We start from the raw sequence: 19645 nt of genomic DNA, 5'->3' as shown, positions 1-19645 counted from the left end.
GTCCAAAGCTGGACACTGGGCATGCCAGCTCCAGGACCTCCTGGGAGGGGCCGCACCATAGGCCAAGTTCAGCTTCAGCCGGTGCCCTGCCTGGGGCCACCTGGCGTGAGACACAAAGCAATCTACAGATAGCCACCACCTGTGTTGTGCTTGGAGCTGCCTTGAGAGGCCAAACCATGAACTGAGGCCAGCTGAAGCTAGTGCCAGGCTTAGGACTGCTCAGCAAGAGGTACAGGACACGTTGAAGCCAGATGCTGCTTGTTTAGATTTTGTGAACCTTAAGAAATTTTAGGAAAGTCTGCATCATAAGCCAAGACAGACCATTTATAGGGAAACGCCACTGGAAGCGGTTTGGGTGTACCCAAAAGTCGGGTGGGGCAGGGTCTCAGGGAATCACTAGGGTGGAATGAACGAACAGTGCTAGCCAGGTTAGTAGAGATTCAGATATAGCAGCCACCTGTGCCTACACACCAGGAAGGGGATGGCTTAATAAAAAAACAATGGCTTCTGCCAGCTCCTCTGTCAGGGAGACAACTGCCCCTCCAGCCCTCACCCTGAGCCAGACAACTTAGTTCCTACCAGTATGTCCCTGGAACCTTTTGAGCTGCTGCCCTAGTGCTGGAGCTCAGAACAAGTGAGTCCATCAGCAAGTAAGTCCATGCACGAGCCCTTTAAGAGGAACAATTGGGACTCCACCCACCCTCATCTCACTCAGCCATAATCTCAACTTGTTTTCACAGCCAGAAGTTATTGGGGCTTCTCTCCCCGGCACTGGAACCCTTGGCTGGGGAGCCTGGTGTGGGCCTGGGACTCCTTGGGAGGGACCTCTGCAGATGAGATATCCCTCCCAATTTTTAATCATCACACACGAGTGTGGGACCAGACCATTCCATATCTCTGCTTCTCTTACCAGTTTCAAGATGGCTTCTTCTGTATGTCTTTAGTTGGGCTTCAGGTCCACTAGACTTCAGGTGATTCTCAATGATGGTGTTTCTGTAGTTTAGTTGTAATTCTGATGTGATTGTGAGAGGAGGCAAGAACAGTATTTACCTACTCCACCATCTTGACTGGAAATTTCCTGCTTGGGTCTTTGGTCCCAGCCCTAGACTAGTCAGTACCCCAGTGGTATCAGATACTCCGCTTGGCCATTCTGTGTCCAGCTATTCCTGGAACTTGAATGTAGAGTCATCCCAAGCCAAAATTCATGATTGAGGTTGGCGTCCCTAAAGAGATTTGTTTGTATTTTTTAAGAATTCTTTATACATTAAAGATTGAGGATATTAAGCTTTTGTCTTTCTAATATGTTGCAAATGGTTTTCTAGTTCATCATTTACCCTTTACCTTTGTAGTGATATGATTATGGTTACTGTTTTGACATATACAAATTTTATATAATCAAATATTCTTTTTCTTTACACATTTTTTTACTTTTCTATTAGAATGATCTTTCATAACTAAAGACCCGATAAATATTTGCCTATACTATCCTCTTTCTCTGATTGAATTATTTTTTATCAGTCAGAAGCATTCTGTTGCACATGTAACAAAAACTTCACTTAAAATCTCTTAACATTAAATATGGGTTTCTTTTTCTCAAGTAATCACAAGTTCAGAACTGGTTTAGTGGACTTATTACAAGTATATATTAAAGAATCCAAGTTTATTCCATATTTCTGTTCTATAATACTTAATGTGTAGCTTTTCCTCAAGTTCACAAATGACTGATGCAATTTTAGGCATCACACCTGAAGTCCACTTAGGAAGAAAGGGGAAGAATACAATGTAAAAGCTGTATGCTACCTGAATCCATCTATTTTATCAGGAGGGAATCAATATCTTTCCTGAAGACCCCTTCTGTTAGATATCTCATTAACAGAACTAGATCATACAACTAACCAAAAGAGCAAGGGAATCTTGAGGAAGTAAATATTTTTACCAGAACACATTGCTGTCCTGAACCAAAACATGTTCTGTTATTAAAGAAGGGGAAATGAGTATTGGGTAGACAACATCTTCTGCCATTTTTCATCTAGAATTTTATATATATATGATATAAAATAAGACACTAACAATTTTTGCCCATTACTTAACTAACTTTTCCAGCATCTTTACTGAATAAGCAAACCATCATTTTTTCATTGATTTGGCATGCAACTTCATTATATTTAAAAACTTAAAGAGGTTCCAATTCCAATAATGGCAGAGTACCTAACAGAACAACCTTCCCCAGATAACAAGCTTTGGAAAAAATATAGAAAACAACCATTGAAAGCACTGGAGAGAAAAAGCAAAAGCAGAAAGAAACTGTAGAGTTGTTGAGACTTGAAAGAGGAAAATGACACTAGGTGAGTTTCCCAATTATGGTTTATGCTTTAAAGGCAAGGCCTAATCAGTGCCACATCTGGGACAGAAACCTGCCATCTCACTATCTTGAAGAAGGAAGAGTTTGGGGTTTCTGTAGCAGCCAGAAAATGAAAGGAGACATCCTGCAAAGGAAAGAGCCACAGTGAAGGAGCATCAAATACTATATACATAAGTTCTTTCCAGATCTCTCTTTGTACCCTGGGTTTCTCATGGGCAGCACAGATATCTAGTTAAGATTAAATAATTAAACAGAGATTTTAGCTGGTACCTCCTACAAGAGATATAGGGTTTCAGCCAAGTTAACTGCCCATCTAAAAAAATAAAAATTAATACTCTTTGGAGGAATATGACAGAATCCAGAGACTCTACAATGTATCATTCACAATATCAAGAATCCAATGCAAAATTACTACACATAGAAGAATAGGAAATGTGACTGATACTCAGGAAGAAAGGCAACCAAGGGAGATCAATCCTAAAATGGCCCATATTTTAGAATTAGCAGACAAGGATTTTAAAGGAGCTGTTATAACAATGCTCAGCAAAGAGTCTAAGGTCTCAGGCTACTTCTACTCCCTCCTCTTGAAAACAATATAAAGAACAGGGCATCCTATCAGGCATATGTCCACATGTCCTCCTTAACACTGGAGTGAGAATTAACCAGGCTGATGGACATAAGAAAAGGAGTTTTGGGGAGAAAAGCAAAGACAGGAGTGTGTGTTCCTCTTGTATAGAAAGTAAATAAGTGATAGTTCACTGTGTTGGAAGAGAGCTCTTGCCAAACCCTTGGATCCCCAGCTTTCTTGGATCAGAGGTGGAAGATTTATCAGCTATGGGATTACATGGCTCTTTTTTAGTCCCCTTTACTTAGCACCCTTACTAAAATATAACCAATGCCTCTTCAATGACGGCTTTCCTGCAGCCCACACCATACCCCACCCCAGTCTCTTCAAGGGAAACTTCTTTGATACCTTAATAATATTTTTCTTTCAGAAATTCAACACAGCATGATAATCTCTATAGGGGACAGAGAGAAAGTATGACTCCAAGGTAAAAGAACTCCACAGCGGTTACAAAGCCTGCTACAGATAAAGCAAAGATCAGCTCTGTCAGAGTTGAAATGGGTCACCATGTTAACCCATGTCTTTATCATTTAGGAAAAATAGCTAGTCCACTTATTGCTCCCTATGCTGCAAGCAAATTTGCCCTGGATGGGTTTTTCTCCTCCATCAGAAAGGAATACTCAGTGACCAAAGTCAATGTGTCGATTACGCTCTGTATCCTCGGACTCATAAACACAGGTAAGGAAAAGAGATTGGAATAAATGGCTTGCAGATGGATTGTCTGCCTTGCCATGGTGGGTAACAAAAGTGCTGAGCTCCCTGATTCAGGTGTAATGTACTAAAAACCAGTGAGAGCACTCAGCCTTATTTAAGGAAGCACTTCTTCCTTAAATGACATAAGGAAGTCACTAGTGGAGCCTCTGACTAATCTTTGACCCTTCTTTCTATTCTGACCACCAAATATGCTGAGTGACACCACACTCATCACCTGACTCTATTCTGAATATCGTGCGTCCTCATAGATACTCAAAGGCCATTGCTTTACTGTACGATACTTATCAAGTGTGAGTTTGTTTTTCTTAAGAACATCACCAGTAATAAGACATATCAACATATGAACTTTTTTTTTGATGCACTGAGAAGGACACAACATTATTTTTGTAGTATTCTTGCCAAGAATGCATAATCTCATTCCAATTATAAGAGAAAAATGGGCAAACTCAAATTGAGGGGCATTGTATAAAACATTTGATCAGTACTCTTGAAAAATGTGAAGTTCATGACAGACAGGGAAAGACTAAAGAACTGTCACAGACTGGAGAGAAAATAGGAAGAAATTAGTACTAAGTGTAATCCTGGATGAGATTATGAAACATAAAAAGGATATCAGTGAAAAATAAGGTCTGTAGTTTAGTTAGTAATATTGTTCCAATTAGATCATACCTGCTCTTGATAATTGTACAATGGTTATGTACGATGTTACAATCAGGGCAAGCAGGATGAAGGACACAAGGCAATGCTCTGCATAATTTTTATAACTCTTCTGTAAGTCCAAATGCAAGTTTAAAACATGTGGCAGGTATGATAAGAAAACTTCATTTAAAGAGTAATTGAGTAAATTGAGTAATAGTTACAGAATTAGAGAGGGGGAGGAGGGAGGGAGGGGGAGAGAGAGAGAAACAAGAAATGGGTGGAGAGAGATACAGAAGCTGTGTAAGAACATGAAAATTTGGAAGGAGAGAGAAGGTAACAATAGAGTTTCCTTCTAAGTGAAAGTGGTTAGTGTTGACAAGGGAACAAAGGCATGGATTCTTGTCCATTCCTTCCTCTTGCAAGTCAATAGATCATTAGCATATAGCACTCGGTTTTTGCCCTCTCACACTTCTCATTAGCTACTGGGTTATCATATGACTTCTGTCTATTCTGCTCCCCCGTGTTACTCCCTCAACCCCAACCAGAACACTCAAGAGAGGAACATGGGACAAATCTTTCAACTAATCACCTCTAACTGTCCCCACAAGTCTTTGTCCAGGAAGACAGGGCCTGTATTAACACTAAGCCTCCCTTTGCCCAACAGGCCTTAGCACACCCAGTCTTCTCCATGTATTGCCAACGGGGCCCATGGGTCCTGCAGAGCAAGCACTGGCAAACAGCCCCTAATAGCTAGTTGTGGGTGCCAGCAGGCCTTCCATCACATAAACTCTACTAGTCTTGGATAACCCCACTCTTCTCTTTTCGTTTAACAGACACAGCCATCAACGCAGTTTCTGGGATACTCGACACAGAAGCAGCTCCAAAGGAAGAATGTGCCCTGGAGATTATCAAAGGGGGAGCTCTGCGTCAAGAAGAAGTGTATTATGTCAATTCAGTATGGACTGCTCTCCTGCTGAAAACTCCAGTGAGAAAGATGCTAGAATTTTTCTCCCTAAGAAATTATAATATGGACAAATTTATAAAAAATTAGGAACTTTCTTAGGGCTGGGCATGATAAAGGAGCTTGGGACTGTTCTGCCTGATATTTATCTAAGCTCCATCCATGAAGGTATCTCCCCAGAGAGTTAAATGAGTCTCCCCAGAGAGTTGCAAGTCACGCCTCACATCTCAACAATCTGAAGGAGCTCTTCTAACACTTGCACAGTGGACAGGTCATTATAACAAATGTCATGAACCTACAGTTGTGAAATTGATAGTAACCATAGGTATAATTACAACGTAGTTATATCAAATTTACCTCATATACAATAATGTTATGATGCTTAATGCAATATTAATTATAATAAAGGTCATATAAACTATAAATTCTTAACTGGTCAATATAACTTCAGTACATTCAGGATGGTTCCTTTAAAACCATGACCTATACAAGTAAAAATTTTCAATGTTCATTTCTTATTTTGTGGTCTGAACCTTTTAATTGTCCCTGAGTTGAAGGACTCGCCCTACTCTTCATGTAATGGACACAGTGTCCTCACCATGTTGTCTATTTCAGATATTTTTTTCGATTATTTTATATTGCTCCTCCAGGAAGGAGCACGCCTGGAAATGAATCTCTACAACAAAGCCATGGAAGTGGGGGTCCCTGGAAACCTGAGCCACAGGACCTATGCTCATCTATCGCACTCAGAGAGCATCAAGGCTCAACACTTTACATATGAACGCTCAACTGTTGATTAGAAGTTTGGAGAGAAGGGATCGGAGTTCACATCCTCACACGCTCATTCATTCATTCATTCATTCATTCATGCATTCATTCATTCATTCATGCATTCATTCTTTCAACAAATACTTATCGAATACTTGCGAGGCATCACCTGACTACAACCACATAGGAAACAAGACATCAGCGACATTAACCATTCAACAAAGCCCTACATGGGTCAGGTCCCCAACAGGTAAGAGATGGCAAATGGGATAATTTTAGTAGCGTTTAATAAAAAGGGGATTATTTACAAACGTGTGGGCAAGATTATAAGGCAGCCAAAAGAGGGAATGTATTATTTCAGGGCTAGTTGCAGCTATTTCGAACCCTAGGCCCATCATAGGGACAAGACAAGAGAACTGTTATGAAAACCCAGAGATAGAAAGAAGTGTTTGGAAAGTGTCATGTGACAGGTGCTATGCCATTTAGTTAAGGGATGCAACCAGCACACCAAGGACCTTGAAGTCCATATGCTGAAGTCCTAACCCCTAGTACTTCAGAAAAAACATTTACTTCTCTCGCAGATTTGCAGTCTGGGCAGGGCGCAGAGAGGATGGCACATTCTGCTCCACTCAGCACAGCAAGAGTGGCTCAAAGATCAGGATCTGGAAGCATCTGACGGCTCGATCATGCATGCATCTGGTGCTTGAACTGAAAAAACTTGAATAGCTGAAGTCTGGAATAGCTCAGGGCTCCCTGGGCATCTCGAGCTTTCCGTGGCTTCTCCACATGTTCTCTCAGAATAGCAGCCTTAAGGGTGCTAGACTTCCTGCATGTGGCTCGGGGTTCCAAAGGCACATGTCCTGAGTGAAAGAGCCAGGCAGAAGCTGGATTGCTTTCCACGACCAACCATATGCTGTTGGTCGAAGCAGTTATGAAGACCCACCCCCATTTCAAAGGAGAGGGAAAACAGACTCCATCTCTTGCTGGACGAGTGGCAAGTCACATTGTAAGAACAGCAGGGGGGATGGAATACACACAGTGTAGCCACACTTGGAAAACACCATCCGCCACAAACCCTGTGCTAGGCGGTGGGCTCCATGAGGCGGGTTTTCGTCTACTCAGCGCAGTGCAACTCCAGGACCTAGAGGAGTGCCTGGCACATAGGTACCGAAGCAGAGAAGAGCATGAGGTGTCTGGATGCAAGTGATAAACTGCTGTGCCAGTGCTGGAATCAGGGGTTTCTGCGGGTGACATAAATGGGGCAAGAAGCCAAGTTTGCAAGAGCTGAGGCCCTGTCGTCAGGATGGGGGCGGGTGGAAAGGAGGTGAGTGCCGAGACAGGAGCATAATCAGATGACAAACTTACAGCCAAGTCAGATTGAAATTAATTTTGCCTTCAGCCTGAACTTTTAGGGGTTTTCTGAGGCCCAGAGACATATTAAGGCTTTAGCCTGTGTTCACTATAAATCAGCTGCTCCCTGATTCTGCTCACTTGTCACTTATTGGACTGCATGGGGGAAGTGAGAGAAGCCATGAAACAATGTTCACCTAGTTAACTAAACCTTTGATCTTTCAAAGGGTGTGTTGCTAAATGTTTAACAAGTGGCTCGCCAGAAAAAGAAAAAAGAAAAAAGCTCTGATTTGTAATATTTGCTGCTTCTGTGATGTGGCCGATTTCAAGCCACCAATTGCCATCACTGAATGTTTATTAGAAGAGCTTCGCACCATCAGCTCTCTCAGACCTGCACAGCAGGCTCTCGCACACCACCCTGTCTTCCACTTTCCACATTCCTGACAGAAGTAGTTATTCTTAAAGGCCCACTCAATGCCTCTCTCCTCCTCCGAGGACTTGAAAGTAACAGGACAGCTTATTTCTACCACTGCCAAGGAAAGAGGGGGGAAGTATCTCCCAAAGTATCTCCCAAAGACCGGGGATACTTCAGTTCTCAAGGTGTCAGCATCTTGCATGAAGTCAATAGCCTTAACCAAAGTGTCAGCAACTCCTAAAGTTCAACTTCATGTTTGCTAGCACTGCATTCCCCTGGGGGTACCAGAATGACCCACTGACAGTGGCTGAATCAAGTAGAGATTTCTTTTCTTCCCATCACAAAATGTCTGGGAGAGGCAGACCAGGGCCTCAGGGAGCCAGGCTCCTTCCTGTCTTTCCACTCAACTATCCATCCTCCTCCTTGTTGCTGTGTTTCAGCCAAGAAAAACAGGACCGGGAAGGGCACAAGATGCACGTCAGAAGAATCTGACCCCTGATAAAGAACAAGCTGGGAAGCCCCATCCAGGGTTTCAGCTCACAGCCCACATCATGTGACCACCCCTCCCTTCAAGAGAGGTTGAGAAATGAGTACATTCGAACCGGCCAAAAAGCTCGGGTTCTGTTAGACAACCAGAAGGATTTGTCACAAACCTAAATCATGACAGAAGTGAGGACATACACAGTCAGAGCAGAAGGACACATTTTCTAAGATGTCAGGCTCCTAACCATGGTGGCGAGATCCACTCCCACTGACCATCTGCAATGTCCTAACTGGTCACAACAGCCCCCCCCCCGCCCGCCCCGCCATGATACTGAAGAATATCCTAGGCCTCTCACCTCTTGAAATTTCCCTTTAAGAAACTATGATTCCCTCTCCTCAGTAAAGAATGCAATGAATGGCCCTAGATATCAGGTAGCAAGGAGCTCTGAGGTGACCTCAGAGGCGGTGACTCAAATTGGCACAGGGGACAGTCATCCCAACTGCTGTGCCTGGAGAACCCCCTATCAAGGACAGTTAAGTCCGACCTCACCACGAAGTCTGCGCACACAGGCTGGGCCTTTCTCTTCCGCTGGGCGCTCTGGGCCAGCAGTGTATCAGACACAAAGCATCGACGATTCTCCAGAGCATGGTCTCTGAAACTTTTGATCACGTACTTCATCACTAAAAAATGCTTATGTATTTCTAATAGATACATAGTTATTATTTATATATGCATGTAATATTTGCTAACATAAAACATATGCAAAAATGCAAATCTTAAAAAGATAAAAAACAAATAGAAATTCTAATATGTTCTCCCCACATCCCAGTAGTTCCTCTGACATGTCCCCTTCGGAGACCATGGCTCTAAAGTGATGTCAGAGAAAGAAGTCAGCGTCTTATGCTACTAACTAGTTCTTTGGGGTCTGGGTTACGGGCCCGCCCAGGTTGAGCTCCTACTCCCCACTCTGGGTGCTACATGTAGGGCAGAACCCATTCCCCCTTCTGTCCAGGGAATTTGCCAAAAACCCACATTCCTCATCATTAGTGCTCAGCCCAGAGCACTGGGACACATACGCTAATCAAGTCCTGGAAGCGTCCCTTAATTCCTCAAGGGAGGTATGCAAACCAAACTAATTTGCAGTATTAAGGGAAAATAAAAACACATTTGGCCACCCTGATACAGTGCTCACGGTGTCTCACAATGTCTCCAGGGATTCTGCCTCAATGTCAACATCTCAGCACCCCTAGATCTCCATCCCACTTGAGGGTCACCAGTTCACGTCTCCAAGGAAAGGCAGGATATCCCTTAATACTCAGTCCTCTTCCCTCTCAGCAATTCTTGACCTAATTTCTTAAGTGTACAAGTTTCCCAGTTAGAATTAGAAGGGGGCTGGGGGTGGGGTGACAGGGCAAATATAAGGATAAGGCAGATGATAAAAGAGAGTTTTCAAAAAGGTAAAACAGGACTTGGAACCCCGAAGCCCACAGGGGAGGGAAAAAGCGCCAGGAGAAGCAGAATTTAGTCTGCACAGATCCAGAACACACGGGGTCAGGACATGGACCTAGTGCAAAGGGTAATGCCACAGGAGAAAGGAGAGGCAGGAAATGTGTTCTTAAAAAATAGAAAAGTGCCAGACGAAAACCCACTGAGTTGGGAGCTTTAGAGATGGGAGTTTCTGGTAAGGAGGCTAAGGAAACAAAAGCCAAAGGAGGGCACACTGGCACGTTGCATCACCTGGAACCAGAGCGTGGAAACTGAGTGACAGGTCAAAAGACCCACACCCGTTGGGCCTGAGGCCTGAAGGACTCAGGAAACGTGAGCGCTGGCGTGTCTCTCTGTGCCGCACTTGGCTGACCTAGGACTGCTGGGTTGGTGGACCTACCTCAAACGTCGTGGGCAGTCCTGTGGAACCTTGAACTCGGGTAATAGTGTGGATCAAAAGCTACGCTACCCCGAAACCAAAGGGCATGGCTGTCCTAACCAGACATTTTTTCCTTTTCACCGGCCTCTCTTTTGCCTCAGGGGTGGCAGCGCCACCCAGTGGCTAACTGTGGTGGTGTACCGCACTTCACCACAATTTCTTCCCCAATTGGTGCCCACAGTTCTACTCAAGGACTACCACCACCTCCTGACAGTGTGCCAGCCTGTGAGTCACCGCTTAGGGCGGAAGAACAGACCTAATGGAGGCGGGGCTGGACTGAAACATCTGGTAGGGCCCCCTGGCCTTATCGGCCAAGGACACCACTGGCTTTGAACTGTGGGGAGCTAGATCTGTTCAATAGCGACAGCTAGTGGTCACCCTCGAAAGCAAGGTGCTCTGACCCTCACGGGGAAAGAAAGGTCAAGGCATGGGGAAATCAAGACAGATTCTTGGTTGCGCGTGGAGGCTGGCATACATTCAAAACCATTCTTGGGTAAAATGGTATGTAGAAAACCCAAAGTCTTTCAAGTGATGTGCAATGACCCTGGTGACCACCCCAACCATGTCTCCAACCACCTGCCCTGCTTTTGAGCCCAAGGACACAGAACTGTCGGTCCTTTGGGCCCTGGTGTTCCCACCATGCCTTGACCCATGCCCAGACTGCTGTTCATTCTCCCCTTGTCTGCTTAACCACTGCCCATCTTTTAAGTCTCAGCTCCACCATTACTTCCTCTAGAAAAGTTTCTTCCCTTACGCCAGGACCCACTCTTCAAGGCTGGAATGGGTGCTCTCCCACCCCATTCCATGCCTCTTTAATTTTCTATTTGTCTATCACTTAAGTTCACTACACTCTAAATTTATTGAACACAGATCTTGCCATGTATAAGGTACTGGTTAATGTTTGAGAAATAAAGGACTCATAGACCCTACTACTGGAAGAGGCTTAGGAAAAAGAGACCTAGGGGGACAAAACGACTTTACAGTTCAAGGGAGAGGTGTAGAGGGACCTAAAAGTCATTTCACTGGATTCCAGCCCATTACTCTTTTCACCACATTACCCTGCTTTTGTCTCCCTGCTATAACACCCAACAACACTGAGCCCTCAAGCTGTTGGGAGAGCCCCCCACCTCTCAGCAGCTTTCCTGACTTTGCCATCTTCAGCAATGCTCCCAGGGGTGTCCAAACTGCGGCCCGCGGGCCAACTGCAGCCCGCAATCCATTTTTAATTGGCCCGCAGCAAATTCCAAAAATATATTTAGTTTACTTAAATAAACCAGGTGAGGCAATACGTACTTCACCTCGAGTGAGTGGCCCGGCTGTTTGTGTATTTTAGCGCATATGGCCCTTGGTGAAAAACATTGAAAAAAGTTTGGACACCCCTGTTCTAAACCCTCGCTCTGTTCCTTTCTGCCCACTTCCTGCAAAACTTTCTCCTCAGAACTAAACTGCTTCTTCATAAAACTGCTCCAGCAGATCTACTTCTTGGATTTTATCCTAAAGGAAATATCTCAAAAAGAAGGAAAATATAACTACATGCACAAAGATACTCATTTGCAGCATTGCCTGTAAAAGTTAAAAATTATAAATGACCAAATCTCTATGTAATTAAAATTAATCCCTCCATATAATCTCCATGTGAATAAAATTATCAATCACATCATGCAAACATTAAAAAGAGCATCACCACATTGTGATGATTTGTTTTTTACTTAATTTTATTAGCAAACACTCCCATAATACTATGTTCAAGCACTATTCTGCTGTATGAATATTAACTCATTTAATCCTCAAAACAACACTATGAGGTAGGTGCTATTATGATTCCCACTGCTGATTTAAGGATACATCTGATTTGGTCTGGTATAAAATAGAAGTCAAGTGGTCTATAAGACACTTATTTGGGGGACACCTCAAATATTTTTTTCCCACATAGAGTAGTAGTGTGACACATATTCTTAATACAAGTTGGTCAGTTGACTTGAGTTGGGTGAGTTTAAAAACTGACATGTTTTAACTTTTGCCATCATTCTATGACTGGAGAAATTCTATATGTTTATTACTTTTTCAAAGTGATAATTTTAAACGTTTTTTATCTAATGGATAAACTTATGAAATTATATCAGATAAATGCACAGATTCACTGAAACTGCTCATTGGTTTTCAAAACAACTGCAGGGCCAGGTGAGGATCCATTACATAACCATTAATAAGTCACAAGGGCAGATGCCCCAAATTACAGGTGTTGCTAAAACAACAGTGATAGCCAACATTTATTGAGTGCTTTACAAATATTATATTATGAATCCTAAAATAATCCTGCAGGGTAGGTATTATCATTATAGCCATCTTACAGAGGAGGAATCTGAGATGCAAAGAGGTTAAATAACTTACTAACCTAGAATAGGCAGTAAATGGTAAAGCTAGGCTTCTCACCCTTTCCTACTTCTGAGTGTCCTTGCTGACCTATTGCCCCAGGCTTCCACTCGGCCAGTATGGAAGAGCACGTGACAGGTGTGAAACTAATCTGGCTACAAAGCTGAAAGTTTCCCAGCTCTGAATTACTGCAATTACAGAAAATTATTATAACCGATAATCATTCTTCTCATGGCTATTAAATAGTATTTACCAGTGGTTAATAATTATCCTGAGCAATGCTAGGTAGACGTGGCTACTGTTCAATAATAAGGAAATGATTAAACATTATGAAAGATCATGACAATACTGAAAGGTAAAAATACTGAAAAAAGCAAAAACATGAGACATATAATATAGTATCAAGAGCATCAAGAGGACAAACAAACACATAATTATAGGATCACTACAATATGTTTTAAAATATGCTTTAAAAAATTGTGCATATGGACAAAAACTAGAAGGGAATGTGAAAAACGTGAAAGTAATTTGAGTGGTAGGATTAAGGTGTTTATTTTTCTATTTTTTAAAAATTATCTCAATGGTATCATATAATAATTTTTATAAAAATGAAAAAAGAAAATCTGAATGCTTTCTGACCCATTTTTCTATCAATCTATTAGATTGATGAAAAGTAATTGAGGTTTAAAAGATTAAAAATAATTGCAAAACTGCAATTATTTTTGCACCAACCTAATACTTTCATTAAAAATTATAAAGGGCTGCAAAGCAAACCCTTAAAGTGCTCTCTACAGAGCAAGCTCACAGCAATATCCAATATGGCAGCCCTTTGGTGAGGTCAGTTTTGGTTCAATTTTACTGCATTGATTTAAACAGTCTCTGTTACAGATAATAGATTGTGCTGAGTATGCAATAGATTGACAGGTTAGTGTAGAAATGTGTAAAATGTACAGAAATGGCTCTGGAGGATGTTTCAATTTGGAACGTGAAGCCACCTGTGAAAAAATTGGGACAGTCGAACCAAGGCTGTGGAATGAAATGAGAGTTTAACCAGAAGGAAAATTGCCAGTTTAGGAAAGGATAACACTATTAAATAACCTAATTTTACTAGAGGGCAAACATCTCCACAATTAAAGTGTTAACATGAGTACAGTTACCATTATTGAAGCCTCAGCATTCTTGACTTAAGACAAAGGTAATGGTTCTGGCTACCTAGGCCATTGTGAAAAATCAATATGTAAATGAAGTAAAATAAGTGAAAGCATATTTTAATGAATAGAAACTTCACATTTTAATTTTCTTGTTAAATGATGGGTTTTGGTAGCTCGGTAATTTACAAGGTCTGACAATTAAGTTCGCGAACTCATCCTAGAAAAAGTGCTATGTACCTCATTACTGAATATCACTATGGTTACCTTCGAAGTACTCCCCTTGGGAAGCTATGCACTGACACCAGTGCCTAGTCCACCCTTCAAAGCAATTTTTGGAACTTTTTCTGAATGGTCATCAGAACTGTAGTCCTATTACCCTTGATGTCCTGAATGTCATCAAAATGTCTTCCTTTCAATATTTCCTTTATCTTCGGGTAAAGAAAGGAGTCATTGGGGGCCAGAGCAGGTGAGTAGGGAGGGTGTTCCAATACAGTTATTTGTTTACTAGCTAAAAACTCCCTCATAGACAGTACCATGTGAGCTGGTGCATTGTCGTGATGCAAGAGCCATGAATTGTTGGCGAAAAGTTCAGGTCATTTTTGTCTAAGTTTTTCACTCAGCCTTTTCAGCAATTCCAAATAGTAAACTTGGTTACCTATTTGTCCAGTTGGCACAAATTCACGATGAATAATCCCTTGATATCAAAAAAGGTTAGCAACATCGTTTTGACTCAATTTGAACTGACAAAACTTTTTTGGTTGTGGAGAATTGACTGACTTCCATTGTGCACTTTGACGCTTTGTTTCAGGGTTGTATTGGTACACCCATGTTTCATCACCAGAGATAATATGGCCCAAAACATCATCTTGCCTCTCCAAAAGGTCTTGGCAAACTTCAAATCTCCTTTGCTTTTGTTTATTGGGACCTTTGGGACCATTTTTGCACACACCTTTCTCATGCCAAGATTTTCAGTTAAGATTTTCCTAACTGTTTCTCTATCAATGTTTACTTGGTCTGCTATGCTTCTCACAGTCAGCTGATAATTTTGACCCACAATTCGACGAATTTTTGCAATGTTTTCATCAGTTCTGCTCATTACTGGCCGCCCTGACCTCTCTTCATCAGTGACACGTTCTCTCCCATCAGAAAAACGTTTAATCCATTTGTACACTGCCGTTTTCTTCATGGCATTATCCCCATAAACTTGGACTAACATGTCCCTGATTAAACTTCCGCTCTTGCCAAGTTTAACAAGAAATTTAATGTTTGTTCGTTGCTCTAGTTCAAGCTCAGACATTTTCACGATGGCACACAAGAAGAGGCAACAACAATAATGAATGCCACTCACCAAGACACCGCCACATGTCAACACAAATACAGCTGTGAGACACTGATATACCAAGGTTATGAAACCTTACCAAGCTGTTTGTACAGTGCTGCCAATGTAAGCATATGGTGGTAAGTTCACAAACTTGTCATACTTTGTACATAAAATATTGTTTTTAAATATGTAATATAGCTTCTTAGTGATAAACTAGTTCTCAGAGACCTATTATTAGACAAGTCTCACATTCACACACACACACACACAAACACTGGGGAAAAGAGGGCGATGCTTTCATTGAGTGCTGAAAAGCAGAATTTTTAAAGTTTAGAAAAGGGTGTTAAACACCTAGAGGACAGGTCCTTATATATTTGACTTAGAGATAAGCCTTAATTTATTTTCCAGCAGGCCCAAGGGGACATTATATGAAATGAAGGCTAAAGTAGAGGAACTAAGTTGCTCTAAAGATTAACATATGGTGTTTCCTTTTGGCCCAGAGATGGATACCCGGGAGGCCTTCCTTTTTCTAGTCTACCTTTCTCTTTCCTTAAGGACAGGCGTGTGCGCACGTACACACACGGCCCTGAGCCCCCACACCAGGCCTGAGGTTGCATCCTGTCAGAGCCTTCAAGGTCAAAGCCAGCAAGATCATCCTCCTCGGTAATCTAGGGTGAAAAGTAACTTGTCTTTCTTAATGCTGAGACCCACAAGAGTGGATCCACAGTTGTGCCTTAGGGTTAAGTCTTGCTGATTCTTAGCATCTATAAAACAGATAAACCTCTTGCTAATATTGCTCGTCTCTTACAGCATAACTTGGAAGTTTCATTATACTAAAAGGTCCTCTGTCGACAATGATGACACAACACAGCCAGAGAAGAAGAGGACTGAGAACTCTGTCCTGCCACAAGTGTGAAGTCATAACTCCACTGCAGAGAGGCAAACTTGCAAATGTAGGAGTGAAGGAAATACTTATCTTCCTCCTTCCCCATGGATGGATAAGTATGACAACCGTATTAATTAGACTGTAGCACCCCTGAGAATGGATACTTGTGCTTGGGGTGTTTATGTGGACATCTGACTAAATAGTTACCAGCTAGATACTTGGAAGACTAACAAGGAGAGTTTGCAAGTCTCTCGTTGGGGGAGGCCTTGAAAAGGAACAGATTTAAGTGTGCCTACTCTGAGCAACTCTGCAAGCTCCCCTCATCACCCACACCTTCTACCTTCTTCAAATCTTAGGGTGCCAACGGGCCACCATGGGCATCCTGTTAAGAGTGTCTGTGGCATTCTCGAATGAATAATTAGACTTGAGGAGTGCATTGATGAGACAGCAGCAGGGAGAGTGGGGGAGGAGTCTAAGGCAAGAACAACTCTTATGGGCGAGGTTGCTATTTCCCATAAGATGGATAGGGAGTCATCCCGTTAGGTAGGAGGAGGAATAAAATTAGTACTAGTAGCACCCATAAAGCGTTTAAATTCTTAGTGCTGTGTCTCGCGGTATAGCAGGAGACATATTAGCATACAGTTCTAAATTTTTCCTTTCATATTTAGGATTCCCTCTAGTTACCTCAACCCTACAATAAAAATCTGATCATCCCATCCATGCTTGTGTGACACTGTGAAGAGTAAAGCAACAGGGTGATAAAGCAAAGTGTTGCTTACCCTATACTTACCCCTTCATGGGAACCCATAGAGGGCCCAACACCTATCAAGGAAACCATGTCATGAAGTTCCAGGATATGACCACCAACAAAGGGACCTGGAAATGGTGAGGAGAAGCACAGAATGCTGGCCAATAAGTGCCAGGTAACCAGCTCAAGACTAATCTAAACCCTCCTCTGTACTGACCAATACCATAGGAAGGGGACCCTTAGGTAGAGGCAGGTTGATGATTAAATTGCATATCTCTACATGCAATTTAGAGATATGATAAATTATATGATAATTTGATAAATGAGAGTTTTCTTAAATCCTTTTTATCCAGATTTTCAAAACACTAGCGTAGTTACACAAATGTCTCTAAAATTATTTACATTTCCAATGTATTATGTATGAAACATGTATTCTCCACGTCTAATTTATAAATTTTTACAGATGTGCTTTCTGTTTTTTAATTGCTTTAGCTAGCTGGTAGTTTATTAATTTTGTGTTCTATTGGTATTTCTACCTCTCCCCACATTCACACACAAGAACCAGCTCCTGAATTTATTCACCAATTCTGCTCTGACTTGTAACTTATATTGTTTTCTCCTTTTGCCTTCTTTTTATTCTTGCTTCCTTTCCTTGATTTTTCTGACCATTTCTTAGAAATTTGTTTGAAAATAAATAATTTATTTATTTTTAATCCTTATTTAAGTAATGAAAATATTTAAGACTATGAATTTTCCTTGGGCCCTGCCTTGGCCACACCTCATAGATTTTGTCCTTAATGTTCTCTTTAGCATTATTTTCAAAGCACTCTAAATTGCAGATTTACTGTCCTCTGTATTTCAAGAGTGAACCAGGAGAATTTTTCTCCAAGAAATTGAAGGGTTTATCTATTCCCACTTTTGTTATTTATTTCTAATTGTATTGTATTGTGGTCAGAGAATTATACCATAAGAGAGCAACTTCTTTTTAATATTCTGAGGTTTGCTTTATGATCAATATGATCAATTTTCTTTTTGTTTAATTAAAGTTTATTGAGGTGACAATTGTTAGTAAAGTTATATAGATTTCAGGTGCACTATTCTGTATTACGTCATCTATAAATCCCATTCTGTGTTCACCACCCAGAGTCAGTTCTCCTTCCATCACCATATATTTGATCCACTTTACCCTCATTTACCACCCCCCTCCCACCTTACCCTCTGGTTACCACTAAACTATTGTCTGTGTCTATGAGTTTTTGTTTCTCATTTGTTTGTCTTGTTCTTTAGTAGTTTTTGGTTTATATATCACATATCAGTGAAATCATATAGTTCTCTGATTTTCCTGTCTGACTTATTTCGCTTAGAATTATAATCTCAAGATCCATCCATGTTGTCACAAATGGTCCTATTTCATCTTTTCTTACCGCCGAATAGTATTCCATTGTATATATATATCACCACTCTTTATCCATTCATCTATCAAAGGACATTTTGGTTGTTTCCATGTCTTGGCCACCGTAAATAAAGCTGCAATGAACATTGGAGCACACGTTTCTTTATGGATAAATGTTTTCAGAGTTTTTGGATAGATACCCAGGAGAGGGATTGCTGGGTCATAAGGCAATTCTATTCATAATTTTTTGAGGAACCTCCACACTGCCTTCCATAGCGGCTGCACCAGTCTGCATTCCCACCAACAGTGTATGAGGGTTCCTTTTTCTCCACAGCCTCTCCAACAGTTGTTACTGTTTGTCTAGTTGATGATAACCATTCTGACTGGGGGGAGGTGATATCTCATTGTGGTTTTTATTTGCATTTTTCTATGTCTATTTGCCATTTGTATGTCCTCTTTGGAGAAATGTCTCTTCAGGTCCTCTGCCCATTTTTCAATTGGGTTGTTTGTTTTTTTGTTGTTGAGTTGCATGAGTTCCTTGTATATTTTGGATATTAGCCCCTTATCAGAGGCACTGTTTGCGAAAATCTTCTCCCATTCAGTTGGTTGCCTCTTTATTTTGTCGATGGTTTCTTTTGCTGTGCAGAAGCTTTTAAATTTGATATAGTCCCAATTCATTTATTTTAGCTTTTATTTCCTTTGCCTTTGGAGTCAAATTCATAAAACGCTCTTTAAACCCAAGGTCCATAAGTTTAGTACCTATGTTTTCTTCTATGCAGTTTGTTGTTTCAGGTCTTATGCTTAAGTCTTTTATCCATTTTGAATTAATATTGGTACATGGTGACAGATAGCAGTCCAGTTTCATTCCTTTGCATGTGGCTTTCCAATTCTATCAGCACCATTTATTGAAGAGGCTGTCTTTTCTCCATTGTATGTTTTTTGCTTCTTTGTCAAAAATTATCTGTCCATATTTATATGGTTTTATTTCTGGGTTCTCAATTCTATTCCATTGGTCTACATATGCTCAATTTTCTTGATGCTTCATAGGCATTTGAAAATAAGGTATATTCTCTATTTCCAGGGCTCGCTCGCTCTCTCTCTCTCTCTCTCTCTCTCTCTCTCTCTCTCTCTCCCTCCCTCCATGTGTGTGTTTCTCTTTCTTTCCCTCCATATTGATAGATAAGTATACAACCTTAGCTCAGGCTTTGATGTCAAGCAAACCCGCATGAACTTGAACATACTGCTAACCTCTCTAAACCCCAGTAAAAGTGGGTCTAGTCCATAGCCCTAAAATGGATTTTGATTTTCACATACATTTCTTTCTGATTTTTAATGGCGCCCACATAGTTGGTCCACAGGAATTTCTTTTACAATCTCCAGTCCTCTCCTATGCTCCATTACCCCAAACTCCCAGAACCTCTCACTCTTCTATGACAATAAAATTGTCTTATTCTGCCAGCTTGGGCTCCCCAGCCCCTCTGTCCTCTACTCACTCCCATCTCCATATTTAAAGCCCCAGAGACAGGACTAT

General features: G+C 41.4%; 2 protein-coding genes across 4 annotated transcripts in view; one reads left to right on the top strand and one right to left on the bottom strand.

The window, feature by feature from the left end:
• HSD11B1 (hydroxysteroid 11-beta dehydrogenase 1) overlaps window positions 1-5726 on the top strand; it is a 41828-nt gene extending 36102 nt beyond the window's left edge. For both annotated transcript variants that reach the window (XM_074321970.2, XM_088801664.1), the window contains exons 6-7: window positions 3522-3665; window positions 5174-5726. In XM_074321970.2, coding sequence (XP_074178071.2) covers window positions 3522-3665; window positions 5174-5391 — 362 coding nt within the window. In that variant the 3' untranslated portion in view covers window positions 5392-5726. The remainder of the gene's footprint in view (window positions 1-3521; window positions 3666-5173) is intronic.
• The window catches only part of C11H1orf74 (chromosome 11 C1orf74 homolog), a 66215-nt gene that overhangs the window by 19340 nt on the left and 27230 nt on the right, over window positions 1-19645 (bottom strand). The gene's annotated exons all lie outside the window — the stretch shown is intronic.

Source organism: Rhinolophus sinicus, chromosome 11, assembly GCF_057876585.1.
Source record: "Rhinolophus sinicus isolate RSI-liver-muscle chromosome 11, RSI-T2T, whole genome shotgun sequence".
Classification (NCBI taxonomy): domain Eukaryota; kingdom Metazoa; phylum Chordata; class Mammalia; order Chiroptera; family Rhinolophidae; genus Rhinolophus; species Rhinolophus sinicus.
This window is presented reverse-complemented; position numbering and strand designations above follow the sequence as displayed.